The 23324-nt window shown below is 43.8% G+C and overlaps 9 protein-coding genes across 13 annotated transcripts in view; 5 read left to right on the top strand and 4 right to left on the bottom strand.

The window, feature by feature from the left end:
- Nucleotides 1-11: 11 nt before the first annotated feature.
- Sec61alpha (SEC61 translocon subunit alpha) lies at nucleotides 12-3354 on the bottom strand. The gene is made up of 4 exons (XM_002057770.4): nucleotides 3193-3354; nucleotides 2885-2952; nucleotides 866-1957; nucleotides 12-799 (listed from the first exon to the last, which is right to left on the bottom strand). Exons 1-4 carry the CDS (start codon nucleotides 3197-3199, stop codon nucleotides 536-538), a joined length of 1431 nt encoding a protein of 476 aa, XP_002057806.1. The 5' UTR covers nucleotides 3200-3354; the 3' UTR covers nucleotides 12-535.
- A 464-nt stretch (nucleotides 3355-3818) lies between these two features.
- Daxx (Daxx-like protein) lies at nucleotides 3819-8862 on the top strand. Of its 3 annotated transcripts, none has more exons than XM_032437734.2 (5): nucleotides 3819-4094; nucleotides 4706-4887; nucleotides 5122-7640; nucleotides 7709-7889; nucleotides 7947-8862. In XM_032437734.2, the coding sequence occupies exons 1-5, from the start codon at nucleotides 4047-4049 to the stop codon at nucleotides 8689-8691; spliced, it is 3675 nt and encodes a 1224-aa protein (XP_032293625.1). In that variant the 5' UTR covers nucleotides 3819-4046; the 3' UTR covers nucleotides 8692-8862. The 3 variants fall into 3 exon arrangements, with proteins under 3 accessions (XP_032293625.1, XP_002057807.3, XP_032293626.1); XM_002057771.4 differs by having other exon boundaries at nucleotides 3819-4139; XM_032437735.2 differs by lacking the exon at nucleotides 3819-4094 and adding an exon at nucleotides 4514-4543.
- Nucleotides 8863-9092: 230 nt separating this feature from the next.
- KFase (kynurenine formamidase) lies at nucleotides 9093-10390 on the bottom strand. The gene is made up of 3 exons (XM_002057772.4): nucleotides 10265-10390; nucleotides 10057-10209; nucleotides 9093-10000 (listed from the first exon to the last, which is right to left on the bottom strand). Exons 2-3 carry the CDS (start codon nucleotides 10187-10189, stop codon nucleotides 9168-9170), a joined length of 966 nt encoding a protein of 321 aa, XP_002057808.1. The 5' UTR covers nucleotides 10190-10209; nucleotides 10265-10390; the 3' UTR covers nucleotides 9093-9167.
- A 58-nt stretch (nucleotides 10391-10448) lies between these two features.
- epsilonCOP (coatomer subunit epsilon) lies at nucleotides 10449-11542 on the top strand. The gene has a single exon (XM_002057773.4). It carries the CDS (start codon nucleotides 10543-10545, stop codon nucleotides 11461-11463), a length of 921 nt encoding a protein of 306 aa, XP_002057809.1. The 5' UTR covers nucleotides 10449-10542; the 3' UTR covers nucleotides 11464-11542.
- Phf5a (PHD finger protein 5a) lies at nucleotides 11484-12219 on the bottom strand. Its single transcript, XM_015169688.3, has 4 exons — nucleotides 12059-12219; nucleotides 11798-11988; nucleotides 11645-11730; nucleotides 11484-11582 (listed from the first exon to the last, which is right to left on the bottom strand). Exons 1-4 carry the CDS (start codon nucleotides 12108-12110, stop codon nucleotides 11576-11578), a joined length of 336 nt encoding a protein of 111 aa, XP_015025174.1. The 5' UTR covers nucleotides 12111-12219; the 3' UTR covers nucleotides 11484-11575.
- Nucleotides 12220-12473: 254 nt separating this feature from the next.
- On the top strand, nucleotides 12474-20088 carry LOC6634347 (coiled-coil domain-containing protein 102A). 3 transcript variants are annotated; one of them, XM_002057775.4, is made up of 10 exons: nucleotides 12474-12727; nucleotides 12804-12874; nucleotides 13177-13216; nucleotides 13287-13804; nucleotides 13876-13999; nucleotides 14159-14238; nucleotides 14298-14634; nucleotides 17530-17696; nucleotides 17813-18497; nucleotides 18609-20088. In XM_002057775.4, the coding sequence occupies exons 1-10, from the start codon at nucleotides 12587-12589 to the stop codon at nucleotides 18615-18617; spliced, it is 2172 nt and encodes a 723-aa protein (XP_002057811.1). In that variant the 5' UTR covers nucleotides 12474-12586; the 3' UTR covers nucleotides 18618-20088. The 3 variants fall into 3 exon arrangements, with proteins under 3 accessions (XP_002057811.1, XP_070065407.1, XP_015025342.1); XM_070209306.1 differs by lacking the exon at nucleotides 17813-18497 and having other exon boundaries at nucleotides 12476-12727; nucleotides 17530-17711; nucleotides 18609-18631; XM_015169856.3 differs by lacking the exon at nucleotides 17813-18497 and having other exon boundaries at nucleotides 12477-12727; nucleotides 18609-20079.
- LOC6634348 (glutaryl-CoA dehydrogenase, mitochondrial) lies at nucleotides 14907-16969 on the bottom strand. The gene is made up of 2 exons (XM_002057776.4): nucleotides 16384-16969; nucleotides 14907-15719 (listed from the first exon to the last, which is right to left on the bottom strand). Exons 1-2 carry the CDS (start codon nucleotides 16847-16849, stop codon nucleotides 14926-14928), a joined length of 1260 nt encoding a protein of 419 aa, XP_002057812.1. The 5' UTR covers nucleotides 16850-16969; the 3' UTR covers nucleotides 14907-14925.
- Nucleotides 20089-20386: 298 nt separating the features above from the next.
- On the top strand, nucleotides 20387-21764 carry LOC6634349 (carbohydrate sulfotransferase 5). Its single transcript, XM_002057777.4, has 3 exons — nucleotides 20387-21050; nucleotides 21109-21285; nucleotides 21349-21764. Exons 1-3 carry the CDS (start codon nucleotides 20467-20469, stop codon nucleotides 21653-21655), a joined length of 1068 nt encoding a protein of 355 aa, XP_002057813.1. The 5' UTR covers nucleotides 20387-20466; the 3' UTR covers nucleotides 21656-21764.
- Nucleotides 21765-21875: 111 nt separating this feature from the next.
- LOC6634350 (carbohydrate sulfotransferase 4) overlaps nucleotides 21876-23324 on the top strand; it is a 37319-nt gene continuing 35870 nt past the window's right edge. Inside the window, exon 1 of the mRNA XM_002057778.4 lies at nucleotides 21876-23210. Within this exon, the coding sequence (XP_002057814.1) occupies nucleotides 22243-23210 (968 nt within the window). The 5' untranslated portion in view covers nucleotides 21876-22242. The remainder of the gene's footprint in view (nucleotides 23211-23324) is intronic.

The raw sequence follows: 23324 nt of genomic DNA, 5'->3' as shown, positions 1-23324 counted from the left end.
AAAAACGGCACTTGTTGAATTAAAAAAGTTTATCTAATTTACGTTTTATTATAATGACAATTTGTATGCATGTTGCGTGATTTTAATGTTCGTTTCATGTACTCATTATTCATCGTGTTTAATAATTCCACGTGTAATCGATGTTCTATAATTATATTACACTCCTTTAAAACAATGGATTGCATTGAAATTCAATCAATTCAGCGAAATATTGAACTTAAGCAATAAAGTCTCACATATTTTTTTTTTTTTAATGATACAAACTAATAAAACTATTCAAACTAAAGTTCTTGTCGCATTTAACACAAACAATATTTTTTGCCCAGGCCAGCTAAATACGGCAGCAAATAGCCTTAAAATTAGGCCCTATCGTGGAATTTAAAAACCATACAAAAACGTTAATTTGCTTAATAGGTAGACGCGAGGAGGTCGGGGCGGGGCAGGGGCAAAGCGAGCTGACATGTGAGAAGTATGATGAAGTATTTGTTAGCTGTTATTGTTATAATTTCATGTTGAAAGTTTGGATTTGAACTGCTTAGAACAGCAGCGTGCCCATGCCACCCATTTCGGATTGTTCCTTAACGAAAATCTCAAAGTATTGATAGATAATCGTCACAGCCAGCAGGATACCCGTGCCAGAGCCGATGGCGCCCAGGAAATCTGCCATAACAGATAGAGCGCCAATGCAGAGGCCACCAAAAGCAGCGGCCGTTGGAATATAACGATTCAGCTCATGAATCATCGAGTTCTCACGATGGCCTCGCATCACCATGTGCTGCTCCTTCAGCTGCTTGGCAACCTAGTCCGGATAAACAATAAATGGATAAGTGAAATGAATTGTCTAAAAGATTATGGCTAAACTTACATCCTTGGCTGAGCTGCCGGAGACATCGATCCATGTCTTGGAGAAGAAAGCACAGGAGCCCAACATGAAGACAATGTAGAGCAGCGCATGTATGGGATCGGTCAGAATGTGACCCACACTCTCAGGCGGCGACAGATAATAGCACAGGCCACCAATGGGATACGAACGGGCTGGACCGCCACCGCCAACATCGGCCCAAACGCCCAGCAAATTGATGAAGAAATTACCCTGGAACTTAACGGCCAACATCTGGGAGATGACATACAAGTTGGAAACGAGGGCAGACTGCAGAATGATGGGAATGTTGGATGTGTAGAACAGCTTGATTGGATAGCTGCTGTACTGGCCGCGATAACGGGCGCTCTTGATGGGCAAATCGACGCGGAAACCTTGGAAATAGATGACGACAGCAAACACCAAAATGGTGGCCAACAGGTTCATCAGATTGGGCAGATTCTGGCGATAGAATGCCTCACGCAGTGCACGCACTTTATCGTTGCGCGTCGCCATCAAATGGAACAGCGCAATTACGGCGCCCTCGAATTCGGTGCCACGTCCCGTTGTCACCGTGGTGGGCGAGAAGGCCTTCCACACGATCGTCTCGCATATGTTGGTCGCAATGAACAGCGAAATGCCAGAGCCCAGGCCATAGCCCTTCTGGAGCAGCTCGTCGAGCAGGAGCACAATCAGACCGGCGGCAAACAGCTGAATGATGATCAGCAGGCAGACACCGGCACCGATTTCCGATGGATCACCATACATGCCGGTCATCACATAGACAATCGCTTGTCCAATCGTTATGACCATGCCGAACAGTTTCTGTGCACCATTGAAGAGAGCACGATCCTTGGGCGTATCACCGACCTCAATGATCTTGGCACCCGCCAATAGCTGCATTATCAAACCCGATGTCACAATGGGCGAGATGCCCAGCTCCATAAGTGTGCCACGATTCGAGGCGAGAATGACACGGATCCAGTAGAAGGGATCCGCCGAATCGGAGCTCATGATGCCAAACAATGGAATTTGACAACATACCAGGAAAATGAACAATGTGATGGCTGTCCATAGTACTTTTTCTCTGAATTGAATCTGCAATAAAATACGAAAAATAAATTTATTGAAATTTATTTAAATATTGAAAATCTTTATTTATATTTATAACAAACAAATAGTATTTCCCCAAAATTGCTTAAATGCAGTTTTAGTCACAAGTCACGGCCCACATAATTGGCAACTACCGCTATTCCGACCTACATGTGTGTACGTGTGTAAATGTTTAAACAAAAAAAAAAAAAAAAAAAATCCAGTTCTGCTTATCGTGGCTCATCATATGGTCGCGACCGTTAAACACAACAACACGAGGCTGACGTACCATGGCGTCGTGTGGCTGCTTCGTGCGAGCCGAAGTTTGACGTTCCACGTCGTATGCGGTATTGCATTGTTTGTCAAAGTTGTGTTAAATAGTAGTAAGGCAACAAGTAGCCAAGAAAATGGTACTTGATTTTGATAAGAATAGTAGTATCTTGTTTAAAGCGTTTTATGAATGAAAAATTGATTTAAAATGGCAAAACAAATCAGAAACATACTTTAAATACATAAAGAAAACGTAAGAATAGCACAATTCTATATATTTCATAAATTTGTAGTAATTAATGCTAATTCAAAATATTTAATTTTCAGTATGTTCTCAAAACGCAATTAATTCGGTTAATTAACTTGAAACTAATTTCATTTTCATTACATATACATATATGCATGCATATTAAACAACAACTTGTGTGCTTCCGTGTGTCTACTACGAAATCACAAATTGTTTGCGTGGCGCATTCGACTGACAAGTGAAAGCAAAAAAAATAACGCGTGCGCTGGCAACACTGGCACAGCAAAGCAAATACGATACGAAAACGCACAAACCAAACCAAAAAAAAAAAAAAACACACTTTATAAATCACAGCTTTTGCCACGTTAATTTAACCATTGCTAATAAATATACTCTTAATCAATACTTATACACACCTTGCGTTCGGGCTTTGCAATTTCAGGCAGTATACTGCAGAAGGGCTTGATAACTTCCAGGAATTTGACTGCAAATGAATGAATGAAAACCAATTATGTTGTTAGCTCTGATTGGAACGCGTTTCAGTGTTTTTGAGCCTGCACTTTACACAATTAGCGGCGGAGGCACTGGCACATCAATACCCAAATTCATCTTTTTTGTATACGTAAGCAAGTACGGGGGTGTTGCCGATGCGGCCGCCGCTTATTGGCAAGCGTTCCGGCACTTTGGTACGTATTGCACTTGAACTTGTTGGCGTTGTACTTACTTCCCATTGTGTTTGACTTAATGTAACGTACGGCAGGGAACTAAACTTATGATTTGTATTGCTGCACTTTCTACACAAAATTTAGAAAGTTTTACTTCTATTGGGGAACACTTCAGCGGACACAACGACCGCTCCAACTGACGAAAACCGAATGAACGACGTAGAGGAAAACGAAATTGTACGAAGTGGGCACGACGTGTCATTTGCCCAGTCTGTTGACGTTTCTTAACATTGTCTTAGGTATGCTAATATCATATCGATATATCGATACGAATCGAAAATTTTGTTTACCATGTTAAAACTATTTGAAATATTTGTACCATAACTAGTATATGAGTTTTAATAGATTTGCGTTTGTCATGTTCTTTTCATTTGCCCGCTGGTACGTTTTAACTGTTATAAAGGATAAGGTTTTATTATGCCGCTGAATTTTACTTATATTTAAATATGCCACCTATTTACCCAATCCCATTAAAAGAGAACGCATATATCAGCGCATAATGCCAATAACATACTGTTAATGTTATATAACATCGATAGATTTACGATAGTCGATAGCTTTCTGTTAATGCAGGAGCATTACTGCTAATTTAAGCGTTGCCAATAATTTAAGTAGATATGGCAACATTGTGTGCAATAGAACTCTACAAAAAGCAAAGCAACCTAGCCTGCGAAAACAAACGCAAAGCAACAATACAAACACAGGCGAAATCAAATTATAAGACACAGACGTAATATATGCGTGAAAAACTAGCTGGCAACAATAATAGTTGCGTGTGTTAAGCCAAATGTCAAGAAAAACTAGTAAAAAGCGACGTATCAAATAAAAATTTAGTGTTAAGTGCTATTCGACTATGACTTCGGTTATATATGTGGATTTGAGCTCGGATTCGGAGGAGGAGGTAAAAGCGCCAGTGACAGCGCCAACGTTCAGCTGGTGTAGAAAAGTACAGTTGTATTTTTAATAGGTTTTGTGCAGTGGTATGCGCGTATTAGTGTTGCGTGCGTGTGTCTATATGTGTATTATATGTGCATATGTGCTTGTGTGTGTATATTACAAATTATGTGTACGAATATCTTTTTCGCGCTGCTTTTATTGTTGCTCACACATACAGACGCACACCAGCAACTCGACACGCACACACTTGCACAGCCAATGCTGCCAGTGTTGCCACTGCGTGTGCAGCAGCAACTGCTGCATTTGGAGCGACTAATTGGAAATGTTAATTATTCTATATAAAACCAGTTGTCATGCATGTGTGGGTGTATTTATGTGAAATTAGTGTACAATTAACGTCGCAATTCGTTAACTGTTGGCGATTTAACATTTGTTTACATGCCTAGACAAAATGTATGTAACTCTACACTGCATTCAGTGGCGCGCCTTAAAACTCTACACACACTGCTACTCACACAGCTGCAGCGGCGTTTTTTGTTTGTTTTGTTTTTAAATGGAATTTAAAATGCAATAGCCAACAGGTCGTTTTTTAATATAATCTTCGTTTGTCTCCAGGGCCCACCGGATGTCAAGCGAGCGCGTCGAGACCAGGCCAGGATGTCCACGCCGAAAGCCCTGCCCACAAAACTGTTGCACATACCAAAAGCATCTCTTGCAACGCCTGCCACGGGCATCAAAACAACGCCAACTGCAACAACAACAGCGTCAGGAACCGGAACAATAGTAGGAACCTACAGGTACCCAGCTTCTGCCAAGGGGTATAGTCAAGTTTTTAATTGCTGAGCTGTAGCGATCAGCTCAGTTAGCTTATAATCTGAGATATAATCTTACGCCAGTAGCTGAAAAGCTAAGAGACAAGATACAGCTCAAAAAATTAAATACTTAATGGAGTTGGCAATAATCGATTGTCTTTTCACGGTTTACGATTGGTTGTGTTATCGATAACTTATAGAGAAATTTGTTTCTTATAGGTCCATGCATATACCCAGCGGCATAACGGTTACCAAGCACAACAACAGCAATGGCAATTTCAACATGTCCGCTTCAAAAATCTCGCTGGAGAACAACAATAATAGCAATAGCAACAACAACAATAATAATAGCAATAGCAACAACAACAACAACAATAGCAACAATAATAATAACAATAACAATAACAACACTGTGAATTACAAGCCATTTAAATTGTCGGGCGGCAACTGGTCCAAGGCAATAGCTGGCACTGGCACCACAATGGCAACAATTACCAGTGTACCCATCCCCCAGATGCTGACATCCAAAGCGGCACAGAAAACCGGCACACAACAGCACAAGGCGTCAATGAAGCAGAAGGCGGCGACGTTGGTCCAGCAAAAAACTGCGCCACTGCAGCAGCAGCAGAAGCCGTCGACGCCGACGTCCTTGCAGCAGCAGCAGCCGAAGCCAGCACTGGCGATGTCAATGTTGCAGCTGCAACAGCAGCAAAAGCCGTCGATGGCAACGTCCGTGCTGCAGCTGCAACAGCAAAAAACGCCGACGACGACGCCCATGCAAATGCAGCAGCAGCAGAAGCCGTCCACATCGCTGTCCACATTGCAAAAGGCGAAAGCGTCGACACCGCCCTTGACACCACAGAAGCCAATGTTGCAGCAACAGAGGCCCTTAAAGCCACCTTTGCAGCAGCAGCCGAAGGCTCTGGCCGGCACACAGCTGTCGTTGACAAAAAAGCTGCCAGTCAAACAGAAGCCGCAAGCGGCACAGCGTTTGCCCACACTGCAAAAGATGCCGGTGACCATGACGCTGACGTCGCCCGCGCTGCTGCAGCCGAAGTCCGGGCAATTGGCATCGCCGGCACAGAAGCTGCCGCCGCCGGCGCACAGTGGCAACAGCAGCGTGATGGTGCACAAACAGAAGCAGCAGCAGCAGTCGACATCGACGTCAACGCTTGCACCGCCACCGCCGGCGCATCATTCAACAGCAGGGACGACGCCGCAGCTGGCGAAACTGACGCCAATGCCTATGCTGAGCAGACAGAATGTGGCGCTGTCCAATCCCGCTTACAACAACAGTGCGGCCCGCACGTTGCCCTACAAAATGAAAACAACAACAACAACAACAACGGCAACAACAACAGGATTGCGAAGCGTGCAGCCTAGCATCAGCAGCAGCAGCAGCATAACATCCGCCACGCCCATGACAGCTGGCGCCACGCCGCCCCTGCGTTTGCTAGCCACGCCTCCGCATTGTGCTGCGGCGCTGAATGAGCCGCTGTTGCTCAATCTGCCGCCCACCACGAGCATAACTCCACAGCTGACGCCAACAACGACGCCGCCGCCGGCAGCAGCGCCCGCTGCCGCAGCAACAGCTACAGCAAAAATAACATTTCCCGGCGCCAGCATATCGCCTGTACAGAAGCCCGCGGCCAAGCGCGTGCAGCCTATAACGGTGCTCAAGAAGTCGGATGACGAGTGGCGCAGGCATCTTGCCCAGCAGCAGCTGCAGGAGCTGAAGCAAAAAGATAGGCAGTCCGCCACGCCCACCATAGTGCTCGTGGAATCGCCACCAACAACGCCGCCCACAGAAAAAGTGGAAAACGAGCAGACCAAGCGTAAGACGCCGCCAGCTGCAGTTGATCCACCTGTAGCACCAGCCGCAACAGCCGTGTCCGCGTCAAAAGCCTCTCCAGCTGCGGCAACGACGACACGTGCGCCCCTCGTGCCGGAGTATACAGCCCTGCTGCAGCTGTGCCGCGAGCTGGACAAGTCGGAGGACATGGAGCGTCTGATTGAGATTAAATTGCTGAAATATTATTACAGTGTGCATGAGAATTTTGTGCGTTCGCGCGGCTTTCGCAAGCAATTGGAGCAGGCCATGGAGCGTATGCGCAATGAGCCGGACATGATTTATGTGCATCTCAAGTGTGTCGTCGATGAGCTGAAGGTGCGACGCAAGGCCAAGGTTGTGCAGCTGCCGATGGACGAGGCGCCGCCGCCGACCGAAGAAAAGGCAGCAGCAGAAAAGGCGGCGCGAGTCCCAGCAGCAGCGCCAGCTGGAGCAACAACTGTAGCGGAGATTAAGACAGCGGAGCCAGCTGCGGTGGCGACAACAAGCACGCCCAGCACGGGCAATAAACGCAGCGATGAGCGCATACGAAAACTGAATCGAACATTGTACACAATAACGAAACGTATTAGCGCCTTGGAGGAGGCGGATGTCGATTGGAATGACGACGATGATTCCAGTTATCTGCAGGTGGAGCGCTACAAGAAGCGCGCCTGTCAGATCTATGAGAAAATCTGTGATCTAACCGGTGAAAGTAAAAGCGCCCATCGCCAGATGAAGCAGCCCATATTATTTAAGGATACGCCATATCCGCAATTTAATCGCACACTCTCCGCGTTTGTCAATCGCATGCATGAATTTCCCGATTACCATGATGTGCTACAGCTGCTCGAGCACTGCAATAAGGAGAAGAATCTGGGCCTGGCTACATTCGAAATGAAGCGCATAGGTGGGATTGAGAGTTCTTATCTGTGCATGCATACAACTTATACAACTATAATCAATTGCTATTTGCAGCTCATGATGCCTTCGTCAAGGTGGGCCGCCTGCTGCAAGCGAGGCGCAAGACTGATCTTTACGAGACCGTCACACATTTTACGGCCAATGCCAAGGATCCGGCGGCCTCGGATGCCGCTCTGCTGGCCAAGCTGAACGAGAACAACAAGAAGCAAACTAAAATCAGTGATATACTGGAAAAGTGAGTAGCTATTGAGTAGGTGCTGTTGTACACAACTAATCTGAGCACTGTTTGCAGATTTGCGCGCGAGCAGGATCTCACCACGGAGGAGCAGCGTGAGGCGCGGCTCAAGGAGAAACAGCTACAGGCAACTGCCGCAGCAGCAACTGAAGCAGCAGCGACAACGGCCCATGATACGGCCATAGCTGCCGGCCAAGATGATGACAAGCCCTGCACCAGCGCGCAGGCGGCACAAGCAGCCCAGGCGCAGGCTCAAACAGCGCAAGTCGTGTTAACCAATGGCCTACAAAAGCATCGGGACAGCGAGCACGAGCACGAAAGCGACAGCGATGAGGAGGATGAGGATGATGAAACGGATGAGGATGTCGATGCCTTTGTGGACAACTTTAAAGCAAATGGCGAAATAAGCGATGCAGAGTCCGAAACGGAAGCGAATGCAGCACCAAAGACATCTGCCGCGGCGGCTGCTCATGTGATAGTTAATAATATAACGAGAGTCAAGACTGCTGAGTCCAGCCCCAAGGTTGCAAATAATGATATCAATGTTGAACGTGTTAATGACAATGCGGCTGCCAAGACGCTGCCCAATGGCAAGCTAAAGGATCCATCTGTACCCCACACACTTAAGGTCATGTCCGTTTCTAGTCTAAATGCCACTCTATACGCCAGCAGCAGCAGCAGCAACAACAACAAGAGCAACATTAGCAGCCGAGAGCAGCCGCAACAGCAGCAGCAGCAGCAGCAAAAGAAACAACAAATCTTAATAGACACAGAAATTATCATTTCGGATGAGGAATCATAGATGCTTTTTTTACAGTCACCATTTTCCATCACATCAGCAAAATGTTAGTTTATGTTTTTAGTTAGAATTTATTTATTTATCTCATATATAGCGCACAGTTTTGTTATATTTCCATTTACATTAGACGTTGTTTTGCATTCAGTGAATTGAATAACATCTGTATTTTATGTATCATATATTATGTATCATTTATTTTCCATATTATGCAGCACTTTGTGGATGCTGTGCTATATCCTGAGCTATTTTCGTGCGCATAAGAAGCTTGGGATAGTGTAAATATGAAATGCAACTACTATTAATTTTAAGTGTATGTTTTAAAAAAACACTAATGACATAAGAAATAAATGAAAATTCAAAATAATTCACATAGTTTTTCAATTGAAATAATTGTCAATCTCTAATTAGCCTTGGATTATACACTTTATTTTATTTTAACGAATTTTGCTATTGTTTTACTCATTTTTAATAATTCACTTTTATCGGACACTATTTCTTATTTTATTTTTGAAATTTGGAGCTTTCGGAGTAGCCTGCAGCCTCTCCAGCAGATAGCTGGTTATCGGCGAGTTATCGATGACAGTCTCTTCGATAATATCGAAGTGGTCGTACTTATCGAAAAGCTTAAATGTTACATTGAAGCCGCCATCTTGCAATTTCTTTGCAAATGCGCGACTTTGCTCTATGAAGGTGACGCTCTCGTACTCTGCTGATATCACATGCGACTGGACGCCAGACCAGGACGAGCTATCGGCTTGCCATGGCCACAACATGGGCGATAGTTGCTCGGCACTTTCTGCGCTAAGTCCGAAAATATTGTTGGGATTCACCGGTTCCAGTTGCCAGAGTTCGCGCAGATCGTAAACACCGCAAATGAAGAACAGGAAGCGCACCTTTTGGCGTCGCTCCTCGGAAATCAGTGCCGGAATATGCAGCAACTGGGCCAGAAGGTGTCCGCCAGCTGAATGAGCCGCAAAACTGAGCTCAGTAGTTTGCGTTTGCTCGGCATAGTCGAATATCCATATCAAAAAGTCTGTGAACTGCTCGACCAGCTGCGCCAGCGTCACCTGCGGGCAATTGTTGTAGTCCATGACGGCGACGCGATAGCCTCGACGCACCAGAGGAGCAACAATGGAGCAGGAATGGGATTTGTCCAGCATTTGCCAATAGCCGCCATGTACATAAACAAAGAGCGGCGAGGGCTTCGATGCTTCATCTTTATAAAAAACATCGACTAGTTGTCTGTCATCCGAGCCACCATATCGCAAATTATGAACTTTGATCCCGTATTTAGTTGTCAGCTCGTTGGCATCTTTTTTGTTAATGATAATGAAAGCATATGCTAATTTGTATTTAGCTAAGACTTACGCTGCTTTGTCACTTGCAAGAAATGATCTTGTACCGCGATATTGGGCTCTGGCTGATCTTGAAATCTAGCCGTGTGATAGCTGGGAAAATAATCACGCACTAAATCAATGTTTTTCTCATTAGGATTGTACATGATGATAAGTCGCTGCTCAACTGAAAAAAACAGCAGTAAGGTATCTGGTATTTAACAACATATTGGCGAGAAAACCTGTTTATGGCAATTGCAAATATTGGTTTGTGGTTTTATGACCAGTTTAACGGGCGTTATTTTTTTTGCAATTACTTTGATCTTCAAATGTTATAAGAGTTGAGTGCTTCAAATGAACTAGTTCATGTGAGCAACGCTTCGAATGTTGCCACCATATTTTCGTCCAGGCAGCTGGCAACATTTTTCAATAAGGTGGCAGCACTGCAACTGAAAAGCCAACTCAGCTTCCAGTTTATAATTTATTTTGTCAGTAAAACAATACAAATTTGTTATTAACTATGAGCAGATCACAACAGAACGATGACGACGTCAACTCGGCGCTGTTCGATGCACGCAATGAGTATTACATTGGCAATTTCATGGGCTCCATAAACTTTGTACTGCCGGAGCAGGGCACGGCTGGTGCCGAGCTGTTGTCTTACATGTATTTATCATATTTGGCCATCGATTCGGGTCGCATTATAGCCTCGGACATCAAGGAGAATAACACGACACCGCTGCTAGCGCTGCGTCTAGTGCACGAAGCCTTCGAACAGCCTTCACGCACCGAGGAGCTGCTGGAGAAGCTCACCGACAAAGTGGCCAGCGATGAGGATGAGACAAACATTTGGCACATCGCCACAGCCATTGTCTACTGCTACGATGGACAGTTTGAGAATGCCCTGAAGATACTGCATGGTTCCAATAATCTCGAATCCATGGCATTGTCGGTTCAATGTCTGTTGCGACTGCAGCGTGTGGATCTGGCCAAGCAGCTAGTGGCCAAAATGCAGGAGATAAGCGATGATGCGACACTAACACAGCTGGCACAGGCATGGGTTGCGCTGGCACAGGGTACCGAGCAGATGCAGGATGCATTCCATATCTATCAAGAATTCTGTGAGAAGTTTAAGCCCACGCCGGCGCTACTAAACGGTCAGGCAGTGGTGCACTTGGGCCTGGAACGGTACGAGGAGGCCGAAGCTGTGCTGCGCGAGTCGCTTACCAAAAAGCACAATGACTACGATACCCTAATCAATATGATGGTACTCTCGCACTTGACGGGCAAATCAACGGAAACGATTACACGCTACTGGGAGCAGCTGAGACAGTTCTATCCGAAGAGCGATTTTGTGATCGATTTGGACAAGAAATCCGCCGAGTTCGACAGGCTCTGCTTGGAGTACGAGCCGAGCAGCGAGCAGCTGCTTGCAGTCTAAGCAAAATCATTTACAAAATATTACATTCACGTATAAAACTTTATATGTATATGCATTAAATTACATTACAAATTTATAAGATATATATATAGATAAGGTAGTCTTCAGTACGCTAATAGCTGGGGGTGAGAAAATTTGATTGAATAGTGGATCAATTGGTTTTAGTGGATTTGCAACTTACTTTTGCTTGAAACCATATTTTTTACGCTCATAGAACAAGTCTGTCTTTGAACTGCCCAGATTGACAATCTTGGGGCAACCGTCGCGCTGTGAGTGAAAATTTATAATTTTTATTTGTAAATCCAAGGAAAATGTATTTTCTGTTTCTACTCACATCCTTCTCCTGTATGGTGCAGGATTTGCAGTAGTAGGCATCAGAGACGCCGGGACCGCCGCAAATAACACAACGTCCCTGATACGAGCCATAGTTGCACTCGTCACAGATGCGCACCAAGGTGCAAGGACGCACGTACGAGTCACAAATTACACATTTTCCATCATCCTTTTCACAGAGCCGGCCAATGGCTGCACGTGAGAGATCAAAACATTAACATACATTGTTTCACACAAAATAGCTGGATGTTGTGGGACTTACCGACGCCGGGTTGCTTGCGGCAGAAAATCAAATCGGGATGATGCTTAGCCATGTTTAAATAGTACTATTTAATGTATATTCAAATTAAATAACAAATCTGCGTTTGCAAAGATAAGAGTTGCTTTTAGTGTTGATGGCAGTGTGACCGTATACTAGTTAGAAAATAATAACTTAGCGACATTGGATCAATGTGTCTTTATTGCACTCATATTTTGCACACATAGGAAATGCTGACTTGGAAAACAGGCGTAAGATTACTTCGATGATGAAAATTTTCTATTTATATGTAATTATCTCGCCATATAGGTCAAAGCATTTTAAATATACTGTTTCACACCTAGCAAAAATCACTGCAAATATTCAATTGGAAAATACCAAATATTTTTTTGGTAACACTGCACAAACAGCTGTTTTCCTTATTTTCTGTATACAACATTGTAGAAAAGTGCATAAAGCAAAATGCAGTTTTATTAAAACGAGTATAACTGATAAATACACATTAAAATATATTGAATTAAGTGCTATAAAATGTCCCAAGTGACGTCGTCAACGACGCAAAGTGCCGCTGCCGCCCAAGCGGGCAGCAGACGTGTGCCCAACAACGATGCAGGCGTTTGCGTGGGTGTCGGTGGCGTTGGCTATGGCGAAACCGAATGGGAGGCGCGCGAGGTGAGCTAAACTAAATAAGAAAATAAGTGATATCAAATATATATGCATGAATAAATAAATGTCACATAATCAACAGTCGCAGCGCCAACGGGAGTTGCACGAGGCACGCGCGCGAGCCGCCCAAATGGAAAAGACAATGAAGTGGTGGTAAGTAGAGAAAGGTGGAAGATGTGCCGGTAATTATACTCTTGCAAAGGGTATGATAATATTCTCAGTAAATCTATAAAGTTAGAATGATACATTAGCAAGGCCAAGTATAATCTGTCTCAGTTTGCAATTATGTTTATGAATCTCCACGAAGATGCGTCTAGGCGCGTGCAGCTCAAAGTCAGCCAGAAGAGTATCACATGTAACTGCAATGGAAAAGATCCCTCGGAAAGAGTATTTAATCTTTTGCACGCCGGAGACTCTTGTTATTTCTTGCTAATTAATATGTTACCTTCCTGCAGGTCCGATTGCACTGCCAACTGGCGCGAAAAATGGAGTAAGGTGAGGTTGCCATGGCGCCCGTTGTATCAATATGGTTGATTGTTTAATCACACAAAATATCATTTTGCAGGTGCGCAACGAACGCAATAAGGCGCGAGAGGAATCCAAACAGTTGAATCTTAAACTGGACGTAGCCATGAAGGAGGCACATTCCCTAAAGCGTGAGAAAAATGATCTGGAGGTACAGATCACACAGCTAAAGAAGGAAATGGAAAAGGTACATTCCCTGATGATGAAACATGCCGGACAATTCCATCGCACCGACACAAACGAGGACGCCGAGGCGAATGGACGTGATGCCAATTGTTCGCCAGATATATCATCAGATGGCTTAAAAAATGTGAACAGTGAGGACGGTTTGGTCACCAAGCTGCCCAACGATGTCAAGGATCTGGATATTGAGGAATTTGCGCTGAAGGGCGCTATGCCCAAGCATCTGAGCGACCTGGAAGCTGCTGCTGCAGAGGAAAAACGCCTAATACAGCAGCTGTCCAAAGACGACTTCGACGAAGATTATTTGTTGCAAAAGATATCCATGCTGCAGCTGCGCTTGGATGAGGCTCAAAAAACGCTGCAGGCAGAGCGAGAGTACGTTTAGAAAAGCAGTTCATATAAGTAGGCAATAATTTATTAATTTAAATTACATTTGGCGATTGCAGTGAAAAGCACGAGCTGCACAAGAGCATAGAGAAACTGGCGCTGGAGCTGCAGGATGTACGTGGACGGCAGGATGAGTTGCGCTCTGCAAAGCAAGAAGCGGTGCGTGAACTTCTAACCCTGCAGGTAAGTTGGTTCATTTGAAGATCTTGGCCAATCAGCCACATATATATATAACTAATTTAACCCTAAGCTGGAACAAACACTAGACGGGGGTTCCTTTAGATTTTGGAAGTCCCATCTGGGATAGTATTTGTAAACGATTAATATTTAATTTCTATTCAGGAACAACATCGCGCCGAGATGCGCATTGTGAACAATTCATTGCAAGAGGAAATTGCTGCACGCGAGAATCTGGAACGTCGGTAGGACCTAGCTTTGGGCCAAGCTCTTAAACAGTCGGTTAATTATTTGGCTTTTTCAGACTCAGCGAGCTGCGCACAGAGCTCGAGCATTTGCAGGCTGAAAACGCATCAGAGTGGGGTAAACGCGAGCGTTTAGAATCCGAAAAGCTGGCTCTGGAGCGGGATAACAAAAAACTGCGCGCCGAACTGCGTGACTATCAGGAGCGCTCGGATCGCAAATGCCGACCCATGCAGGCCAACGATGTTGAGTTACGAGCGCTGCAGCAGGAGCTTTCGGAGCGCAACAAGGAAATCAGCGAGGTCAAAATGTCGCATGCCAAACTAAAGAAATTACTGGCCGAGACAAACACGGAACTGGGGCATGCGGTGCGACGTGCCGAGCAATATGAAACGGAGGTGAGTTAAGTTAACAAAATTCCTACACAGATATTCTTAAAGCACATCCGACATGTTCCATTGAAGCTTCAATTGGCAACCAATCTTAGGGCTTTAGACACTTGCCTGGGTTAGAGTTTTCGAGTTAAGATTTGTTTTGGTTGCAGCCGTTTTGTCTTTAATATAAAATTCGATTTAATACTAGGAAAGTGTTAACATCTCTTGGCTAGAAACGAATTGAATATTGCTTTTTATTTTGTTTGCCTAGCTTAATTTATAAACTAGAAACATAGATAAATGCGCGAGTTAGCTTTAATTGGCAAACGCCGCCAAGCCGGTAATGGCACGTCCAAGGATCAGGGCATGAATATCATGAGTGCCCTCATAGGTGTTCACCGATTCCAGATTCATGACATGCCGGATCACATGGTACTCATCACTGATGCCGTTGCCTCCAAGCATGTCGCGCATCTGACGCGCTATGTCCAGGGCTTTGCCCGCGTTGTTGCGCTTTAGCAGCGAGATCATCTCGGGCGTATGGAGTTTGCGATCCTTAAGACGACCCACATGCAGACATGCCTGCAGACCGAGCGCTATTTCCGTGGTGGCATCAGCCAGTTTCTTTTGGATCAACTGATTGGCGGCCAGTGGTCGTCCGAATTGCTTGCGATCCAGCGTATATTGACGCGCCGTTTCCACACAGGCCTCCGCTGCACCCAGTGCTCCCCAGGCAATGCCATAACGAGCATTGTTCAGGCAATTGAACGGTGCGCTAAAGCCGAGTGCTTTGGGCAGCAGCAGTTCCTCGGGCACGTGTACATCATCCATCATTATCATGCCCGTGGGCGAGGCACGTAGCGAGAACTTGCCTTCGATCTTGGGCGTGTCCAGGCCCTTACCAGACAATTTCCGATCGACAATAAAGCCGCGCACTTTACCATCCTCGCCCTTGGCCCACACGATTATCACATCGGCAATGGGCGCACTCGTTATCCACGTCTTCGAGCCATTCAGTATGTAGGTTTTGGTTTTACTGTCGTATTTAGCGCGGGTTTCCATGCCAGCCGGATCGCTACCATGGTTCGGTTCGGTAAGTCCAAAGGCGCCTGAAGGTTTATTAATTTGAAATGGAATGTTAGTTAAACATATTTTGAGAAATTGGTTTAACAAAAATATTTCTTTAAAAATTTGCCTTTACCTAGTTAGAAAGTGAAAATGTTGTAATTGAAAATTCGTTTTATAAAAAATTATGCTTAATTAATTATAATTAAGCTCAAGCTTGTATTTCCTAAACATAATTTTTTATAAAACGAATTTTCTATTTTAAAATTTTCACTTTCTGAACATAGATATCATAGGGTATTTAAGCTTCGACGTTGCTGATCAAAAATTTTTGTGTTTGCGATTCTCTCTTTTGGTTCTTTTCCGCTCACGCAGCCACACAAGATAGTAAGAGAGAGAAAGAGAGAGCGAGCTTTTTGCAAAGCTAACACAGAGTTGTTTGCTGTCATCTGCTGTCATTAAATTCTTCTTCACCCCTCCCCCCTCTTTGCCCAACACACTCATTCAACTTGTTTACTTCAGTTTGTTGTTATGCGCCCCCACCTCCCTCTGTTTAATCTGAATCTTATCAATGCTGATAAACGGCAAATCTTTCAAATAAAAAAAAAAAAAAACAGGTGATCGCGATGGACAGCTTATAGAGATGAATTTAGCATGTAAATATGTATGCAGCATGTGTATATATTTTTTTTGGAAAAGTTCTCTTACCTATCAGCTTGCCCTGCGCCATGCTTGGCAAATACTTTTGCTTCTGCTCATCGGAACCATAATCATAGATGGCGCCCATTGCCAGGGAGCTTTGCACGCTCACCGCAGAACGATAGGCGGAATCAATGCGTTCCACCTCGCGCGTAAGCAGACCGTATGCGACATTGGAGACGCCGGCACAGCCATAGCCCTGCAGTGTGCAGCCCAGTACGCCCAGGCTGCCAATCTCCTCCATGATCTTCTTATCGAATTGCTCCAAACGATTTGCGAGAATGACGCGCGGCAGCAGCTGCGACTGGCAATAGCCGCGGAATGCATCGCGAACGGCCATCTCCTCCTCGGTTAGCTGACTCTCCAAATTGAGCGGATCCTGCCAATTGAATTTGGGTGCACTGCTCGCCTTGGTGCTCGCCAGGCGCCGGATGCCGCACGCACCCAATTTGCTGATTATACTTTGCGCAATCATTCTTTATGCCTGTCTTTGTTGTTGTTTTCTTCGTTTGCCTTAATTATGAACTTTCGCTGACCGGCTGCACTTGCTCTCCACCGCACGTTCAACTGACGCGCTCGAATTCGGATGAGAGACTGAAAAAAGCTTTGCGCTGAATAAAAGCTACCAGCTGACATCTGGCTGTTTATTGTTGGACTGACTGGCTGACTGCCTAAGCTCTCTCGCTCTCTCTCTCTCTTTTGCTCTCCCAATCTCCCGTTGTTTTCTTGTTCTTATTTTTGCCCCCTGCTGTTGCTAATCTTATTCACATTTTCTTAACAATTTGATTAAACATCGCTGATAATAATTGAAAATAAAAGTATTTTGATTATAAGTTGTAGGTTTGCTTTTTTGATGGCTGTGATGCGTTTTAAGGAAAATGTACCTAGAATATTATTCCTCTATTAAAATAACAAACATATTTTTGCTCTAAAAAGCTTTAAGTTTGGGAAATATATTGAAAAAAAATTGTAATTTAACACGTTTAATTTGTTTGTTAATTAACTAGCATTTAGATTACCTGTAATTGGTCAAAGAATCCTGGCTGAATATTAGGATTATATGGAAATGGAAACATTTGACTACTAACTATATCTATAAATTGAATAGATCCAGTAATAAAGGCAGCTTTATCTTTTCTAATTTGATGTCTTCAGGTAAAGCGTCTGCGGCAGCGCGTTGAGCAGCTGAAGCGCGAACTGGCCTGCGCCGAGGATGAGCTGGACTCGGCCGTTAACCAAATGCGGCGGCTGCAGCGCAGCAACGATGAGCTGGTGGGCCAGACGGAGGGTCTGCAGGTGCAGATACAACATTTGCAGAACAGGTGAGCTGTCATGTGGTAATAGGGAAACCCATTGCAACTAACTGCCCAACTAACATATCACGGTGCTGGTTAAATCCCCACAAACTAATCCAACTAAACACTAAAAATAAATTAAGACGCGCACCGAGTCCCCAGCTGCGTGCCATGGGCGGCGTTCAGTTGCGCAACAAAATCGCCGTGGAGCTGCCCAGCGAGTGTTTGCCAAACATAAACGATCTGCGCCAGATCTTTGATGACAATCAGGCGGGCGTGCGCAGTTCGCACAATGGCTGCGATTCAGCGGCAGCTCATCATGCCGCTGCTGTGAAGCGTTCCAGTCACACGGAGCGTACTCTGCTGCAGCAACAGCAAAGCAATGCAGCAGCTGCGGCAGCCGCAACAGCAGCAGCAGCAGCGGCGGCGGCGGCGGGTTTCTACGATGCCAAGACAACACATTTAGAGGAAAACATCTTCGAGGCCAAGTCGCGCAACTTGGAGTTTGAGCGTGCCAAGCAAAAGTTCGATAATCCACATGGACAGCATCATCATCAGCAGCAGCAGCAGCAGCAGCAGCAACATCTGCGGCAACAGCAGCGCAGCGCATCGGGACGCTACAACAGCGCCGGCAGCAACTGCGGCAGTGGGGGCAATCGCGCGAATCTCGCCCTGCCACTGAAGTGCATGACCAACAGTGGCGCCACAGCCAACAAGGATGTGGACATCAATAGGCAGCTGTACGAGGCGCACGACAAGGAGCAGACGCATGCGGGCTATGCGCGCAATAGTGTTAATTTAGATGGTCTCAAGGTATCCGACGATGAGGTGAGCTCTAACCTGGCTGATTACTAACATTGGTTTGGTTCCCCAGTATTTGCTTGCCTAGTTATAGATTCTTAGTTTATTTCAACATTAATTGTGGCACTCTTCTTGCAGACTCCGTAGCTATGGCTCGACAAGTTTACTGCTGGACGATGAAACCGAGGGAAATAGCGATTGAGCTCGAGATATATGTACGAAACATATAATTCGATATGATTCTATGGCAGTTTGTGGTATTATCTATTTATTATTAATTCTTAAATTTAATTAACTCTTAAGTTTTACGTTGCGTTTATGTTTGCTCAATTTGTTTTTTAAATTTTATTTAACCTTATTTTAAAATTGATGCTATCTTGAGTTATAAATTATTAAGATTATTGTTAATCTTTTTTGAACTAATCTTTGTTAAAATTTTACTCATAATTGTATTTTAACTCCAAATTGAGCAAGCATAAACGCAGATTATATTTTAGATATATTTTTATGCATAAAACTCTCTTTAAGTCTCACAAATTTGATCTTGGGCTTCGTTTCATATGCATTTCATTTGCAGACATTTTCTTTAATTTTGGTTCCTTAGTCAATTTAAGGGCTTATATAGATTGTTTTCTGAATGTTCAAATATGCAAAAAAGAGAAGAAAATAATATAATTCCAGATTCGCTTCAATTTAAGATTAAGATTAAATTCCCTTGCGGACATATACTAGAATATATTGCGGTATATTTATATACCTACAGAAACTCAATTTACGGCCTGTTGTACTTATTGATATTTTATATTGTCCGGCGTTTAGGGGATTAATCTCGTATGTTGGATGCATAATACATTCAAAAATAATAGACAGATATTCGCTGTAAATAAGAAACTCAAGAAATACTTGTTTTGCCCGATTTTCATAAATTCTTGACCATATTTGTCGGGATTATAAATGAATAAGCAGTTCTTCCAAATCATTTTATCAGATCTACAATTAAACAGAAGGCTAACTTCGGTAAATCGAAGTTATATTTTTAAATATTTCGAAATTGGGTAGACAAACTATAATCGGGAACAAGTCTATAGAACTTATACTCATTCGAATCTTGAACTTCGCCAACATTTCGCCGCATGCTAGCTTTTAATACATATTCCAAACACTATATACCCGACTTATCGAGATCTCCTCAATCCATTGCCTTGTGCTTTAACACAAAATGACTTTTATATCAGATATACTTACTTATATATGAATACTGCTATATGCAATACAGGTTATTGAATATATAAATATATATAGTGCCAGAAATATGTAACAACTTGAATAAGATTGACTTCAATATAAATTTCGATGTGCTTTTAAAATATTGCGAGTTTTTGCCGAGGAACTGAATTCAAAATACGTACATTTGTGCCTCTATTCGATAAAATTACAATTTTTTTTTGGCCACTTTCTAGTCTTTGTTTCTATTGGTTTCTGCAAAAATTCGCAAAATAAATTCGCAAAATAAAATAAAACATTTACGTATTAATTTATAGCAATATTAGTACTACAATTAAATATATTATAAACTTACTGAACAAAAAATAATATAATATATATATTTAAACATAAAAGCTGTCTATCAAATTTGGTATGTAACAAATAAATCTTGCGCTTAAAATCTGCTGAAAACTTTCATTTTAAAGGCAATTGAAACATTAACAAATATATTTTCTATAATCAATATATATTCAAGAGACTTGAGAAAAAACTATCTGCCACCAGTTGATAATAAAATATATTATTAAGTATAAAGTATAGAGGAGAATTGAAGGGTTGGTAAATGGTTTCGATAATCGAAAATTATACGACACAAAGTAGCCTATAGAGAGGCTTACATAATATGTCAGTTAAGTATTTTTTTTGAAACACATTCAACCAAAATTGATCAATTTTTGGAGAAAACAGAATTATATATAAATTTATGTAATCGTAGTAATTTTCGAACATTATGGTACAGCGAAGCACGAAATTTACCGGCATTTGCATTGCCATTTATTTGGTATATGCACTATTTGTTTTCTTTATATTACCGATGCTATTGCCCGATCCGGTTACCATGTCGCGCAATTTACTCGCCCAGCAGACCCGCCATTTGGGTAATCTGACGAACATAACCCTGGAGACCGGTGGCCAGCCGAAGCGTTCGTTATTGGTCACGTTTCGTGGCTCGGGAGCCATCGGTCTGCTGGAATATTTATCCCGTCAGCCGGGCTGCTATCATCACTTCTCACCCCTTATCGCGTACAAGCATCGGATCACAGATCTGGCCATGATTGATCATGCACTGAATGAGCTGACTTCGCTCTTCAACTGTGACTACAATAACTCTTTGGACATGCTTAACTACGGCATGAACACACCTACGTTTCGTAACTTTTATGGGGTACAGTGGAAGACGTGCTTAACCTATACGACGGAGGTGTGCTCCAAGCCGGAAACCTTGTCGCAAATTTGCAAGCTATTTCCGTTCCTTAACATGTCCGTGTATAATTTGGGCCTCAAGTATTTAATGGCCCTGTTGGAACGCAAAGAGTGAGTATCGAAATATATATATATTGCTCAAATTTATAACATTTATGATTTTTGGTAGTCTAAATGTTCGTATACTTTTGTTGGTCCGGGATCCGCGGGCCACAATGGCCTCCCGCTTGAATCGGCTTTGGTGCAGCAATCCGGAGTGCTTCCGGCCGGATGATCTGTGCTCAAATATGGCCGTTGATTATGACATCGCTGAGAACTTATTGAAAGAACATCCGCAACGTTTTGGGTTCGTTTCGCTTACCTACTTTTATTTAGATTGAATTTAGCCTGACTTGTATTATTAATTTAGAATTGTGCGCTATGAGGAATTGGCGCTCAATTCAACGATTGGGTTGAAAGCGATCTTTGATTTCTATGGTCTGCCAACCGAATCTGAAAATGATGTACAGAAATCGAAAGAGGATGAAACTACTAATATGTATTTCGAAAAGCCTATGCAATGGCAAGATATATTGTCGATTGAGGAAATCATGAAGATCCAAGAGACTTGCAAAAGGGCCATGAAACTATGGGGCTATTATCCCATTACAGATATTGAAAAAGAACGGAAATCCTCATTTAAGCCATTGAAAAACTTGCCATTGTTTTTGAAGTGAATATGCAGTTCTTATAGCAAAAATTTCAAGTATTGTGTATAATTTTGTAAATTTGTAAATTCATCGATAACAAATGTAATGCCGCCAGCGATAACGGCCAAACAGCTTGCATCTTTCATAGCTAGTAGATTTTTAGTAGTAGTTTTTTTTGGTATTTTTTTGGGCCATTTTATGTGTATTTTGTCGCTACATGCTGTACGGCCGCACTTTGGCCCCACAGCTGTTCATTCTGTTTTCGCTGCTCTCGGAAAGCTCGCCAGGCGTCGCAACAACAGTTCCAATTGGCAATCGGTCGCATAAGCAAAAGGAAAGATTAAAAATAAAACGAATTAAAAGTAATTTTGAATTTAACAACAAATTGCAATGTTTGGCACGTTTTAAAATGTGAAATACTGCTGCTGTTGCCGCGTAAGTCGAACGTTGTGCTAGTGTGTGTGTGCGTGTGTGCGTTCGTGTTTTGTTTATGTGTGTGAATATGTAAACAAAATTGCTTGGGCTAAAGTTTAAGCAAATCAGTTTCCCCATATTAGTTAAGTGTTGAAAGTGTGTGTGCGTCCACAATTCAGTTAAACTAACTGCAATACCAAATGAGCACAACGGATCTGGATCTGGAGTCCTGCGCGCTACTGACCGGCGATTTCGTCGAAACTGCCGCCAACGACTCCACAGCCACAGGCACAGGCCCAGGCACCGCCTGCTCCAGCAACGCACCCGCCACTGTCAGGACACGCACTAAGCAGCGCATCAGCTTAAATTCGAAACGTCGACGCAGCCGCATGTCCCGACGCGCAAATCTGATTGGCATCTGTGGCGTTAGCAGTTTGTGCATACTGCTGCTGATTGCCACCACACAGCACCGCCCGCTGACCTCACCCTTCAGCACTGGCAGCAGCAGCGGCGGCGCCAGCAGCAGCAGCAGCAGCAGCAGCGCTGCTCTCGCCTCGAATCTGCTGCCACGGAATGGCCTCGGTGGCGGCTACTACGAGCGCCAGCAGCAGCCGTCACAATCTGCCGCCACAATTTACAATATGACAGCGACCATAGTGGATGTCCTGGCGGCGCAGCGTGCGCGCATTCTCAATGAGATGGAGAACTTTGAGTATCCGCGCGGTGGCGCCGAGAAGCTAAACGATATGACGCCCGAGACCCAGGGCACGCCCGTGCGCAGCATTGTCGTGACCAGTTGGCGTTCGGGCTCCACATTCTTGGGTGATATACTGAATGCCATGCCCGGCAATTATTATCACTATGAGCCGCTGTTGGATTTTGGCATTAAGCAGGTGCGTGATCCCGAGGATCAACAGTTGGCCGTGCAAAATCTAAAGAATCTGCTCAATTGTGATTATGGTGATATGTCCGACTATCTGGAATACGGCAAGACGCACACATATCTATTTGAGCACAATCAGCGGCTGTGGGAAGTCTGTCGCGAATATCCGCGTTTCTGTTGGCGTCCCGCCTTTTTGACGCCCTTCTGCCGACTGTTTCCCATACAGAGCATGAAGACGGTGCGACTGCGTCTAGCTCAGGCCGAACAGCTGCTGCAGGATCAAAGGTGAGTCAGAAAATTAATTCCAATTGATTCTTTGTAACAATACTAAATTAAAAAGATCCCATTCAAGCTACAAGAAAAACTCAAAATAAGTATTTATGTGGGAAACAAAAAAAC

Source organism: Drosophila virilis, chromosome 4 (genome assembly GCF_030788295.1).
Source record: "Drosophila virilis strain 15010-1051.87 chromosome 4, Dvir_AGI_RSII-ME, whole genome shotgun sequence".
NCBI lineage: Eukaryota > Metazoa > Arthropoda > Insecta > Diptera > Drosophilidae > Drosophila > Drosophila virilis.
Note: the sequence above shows the minus strand (reverse complement) of the source record. Positions and strands in the feature narration are given on the sequence as shown.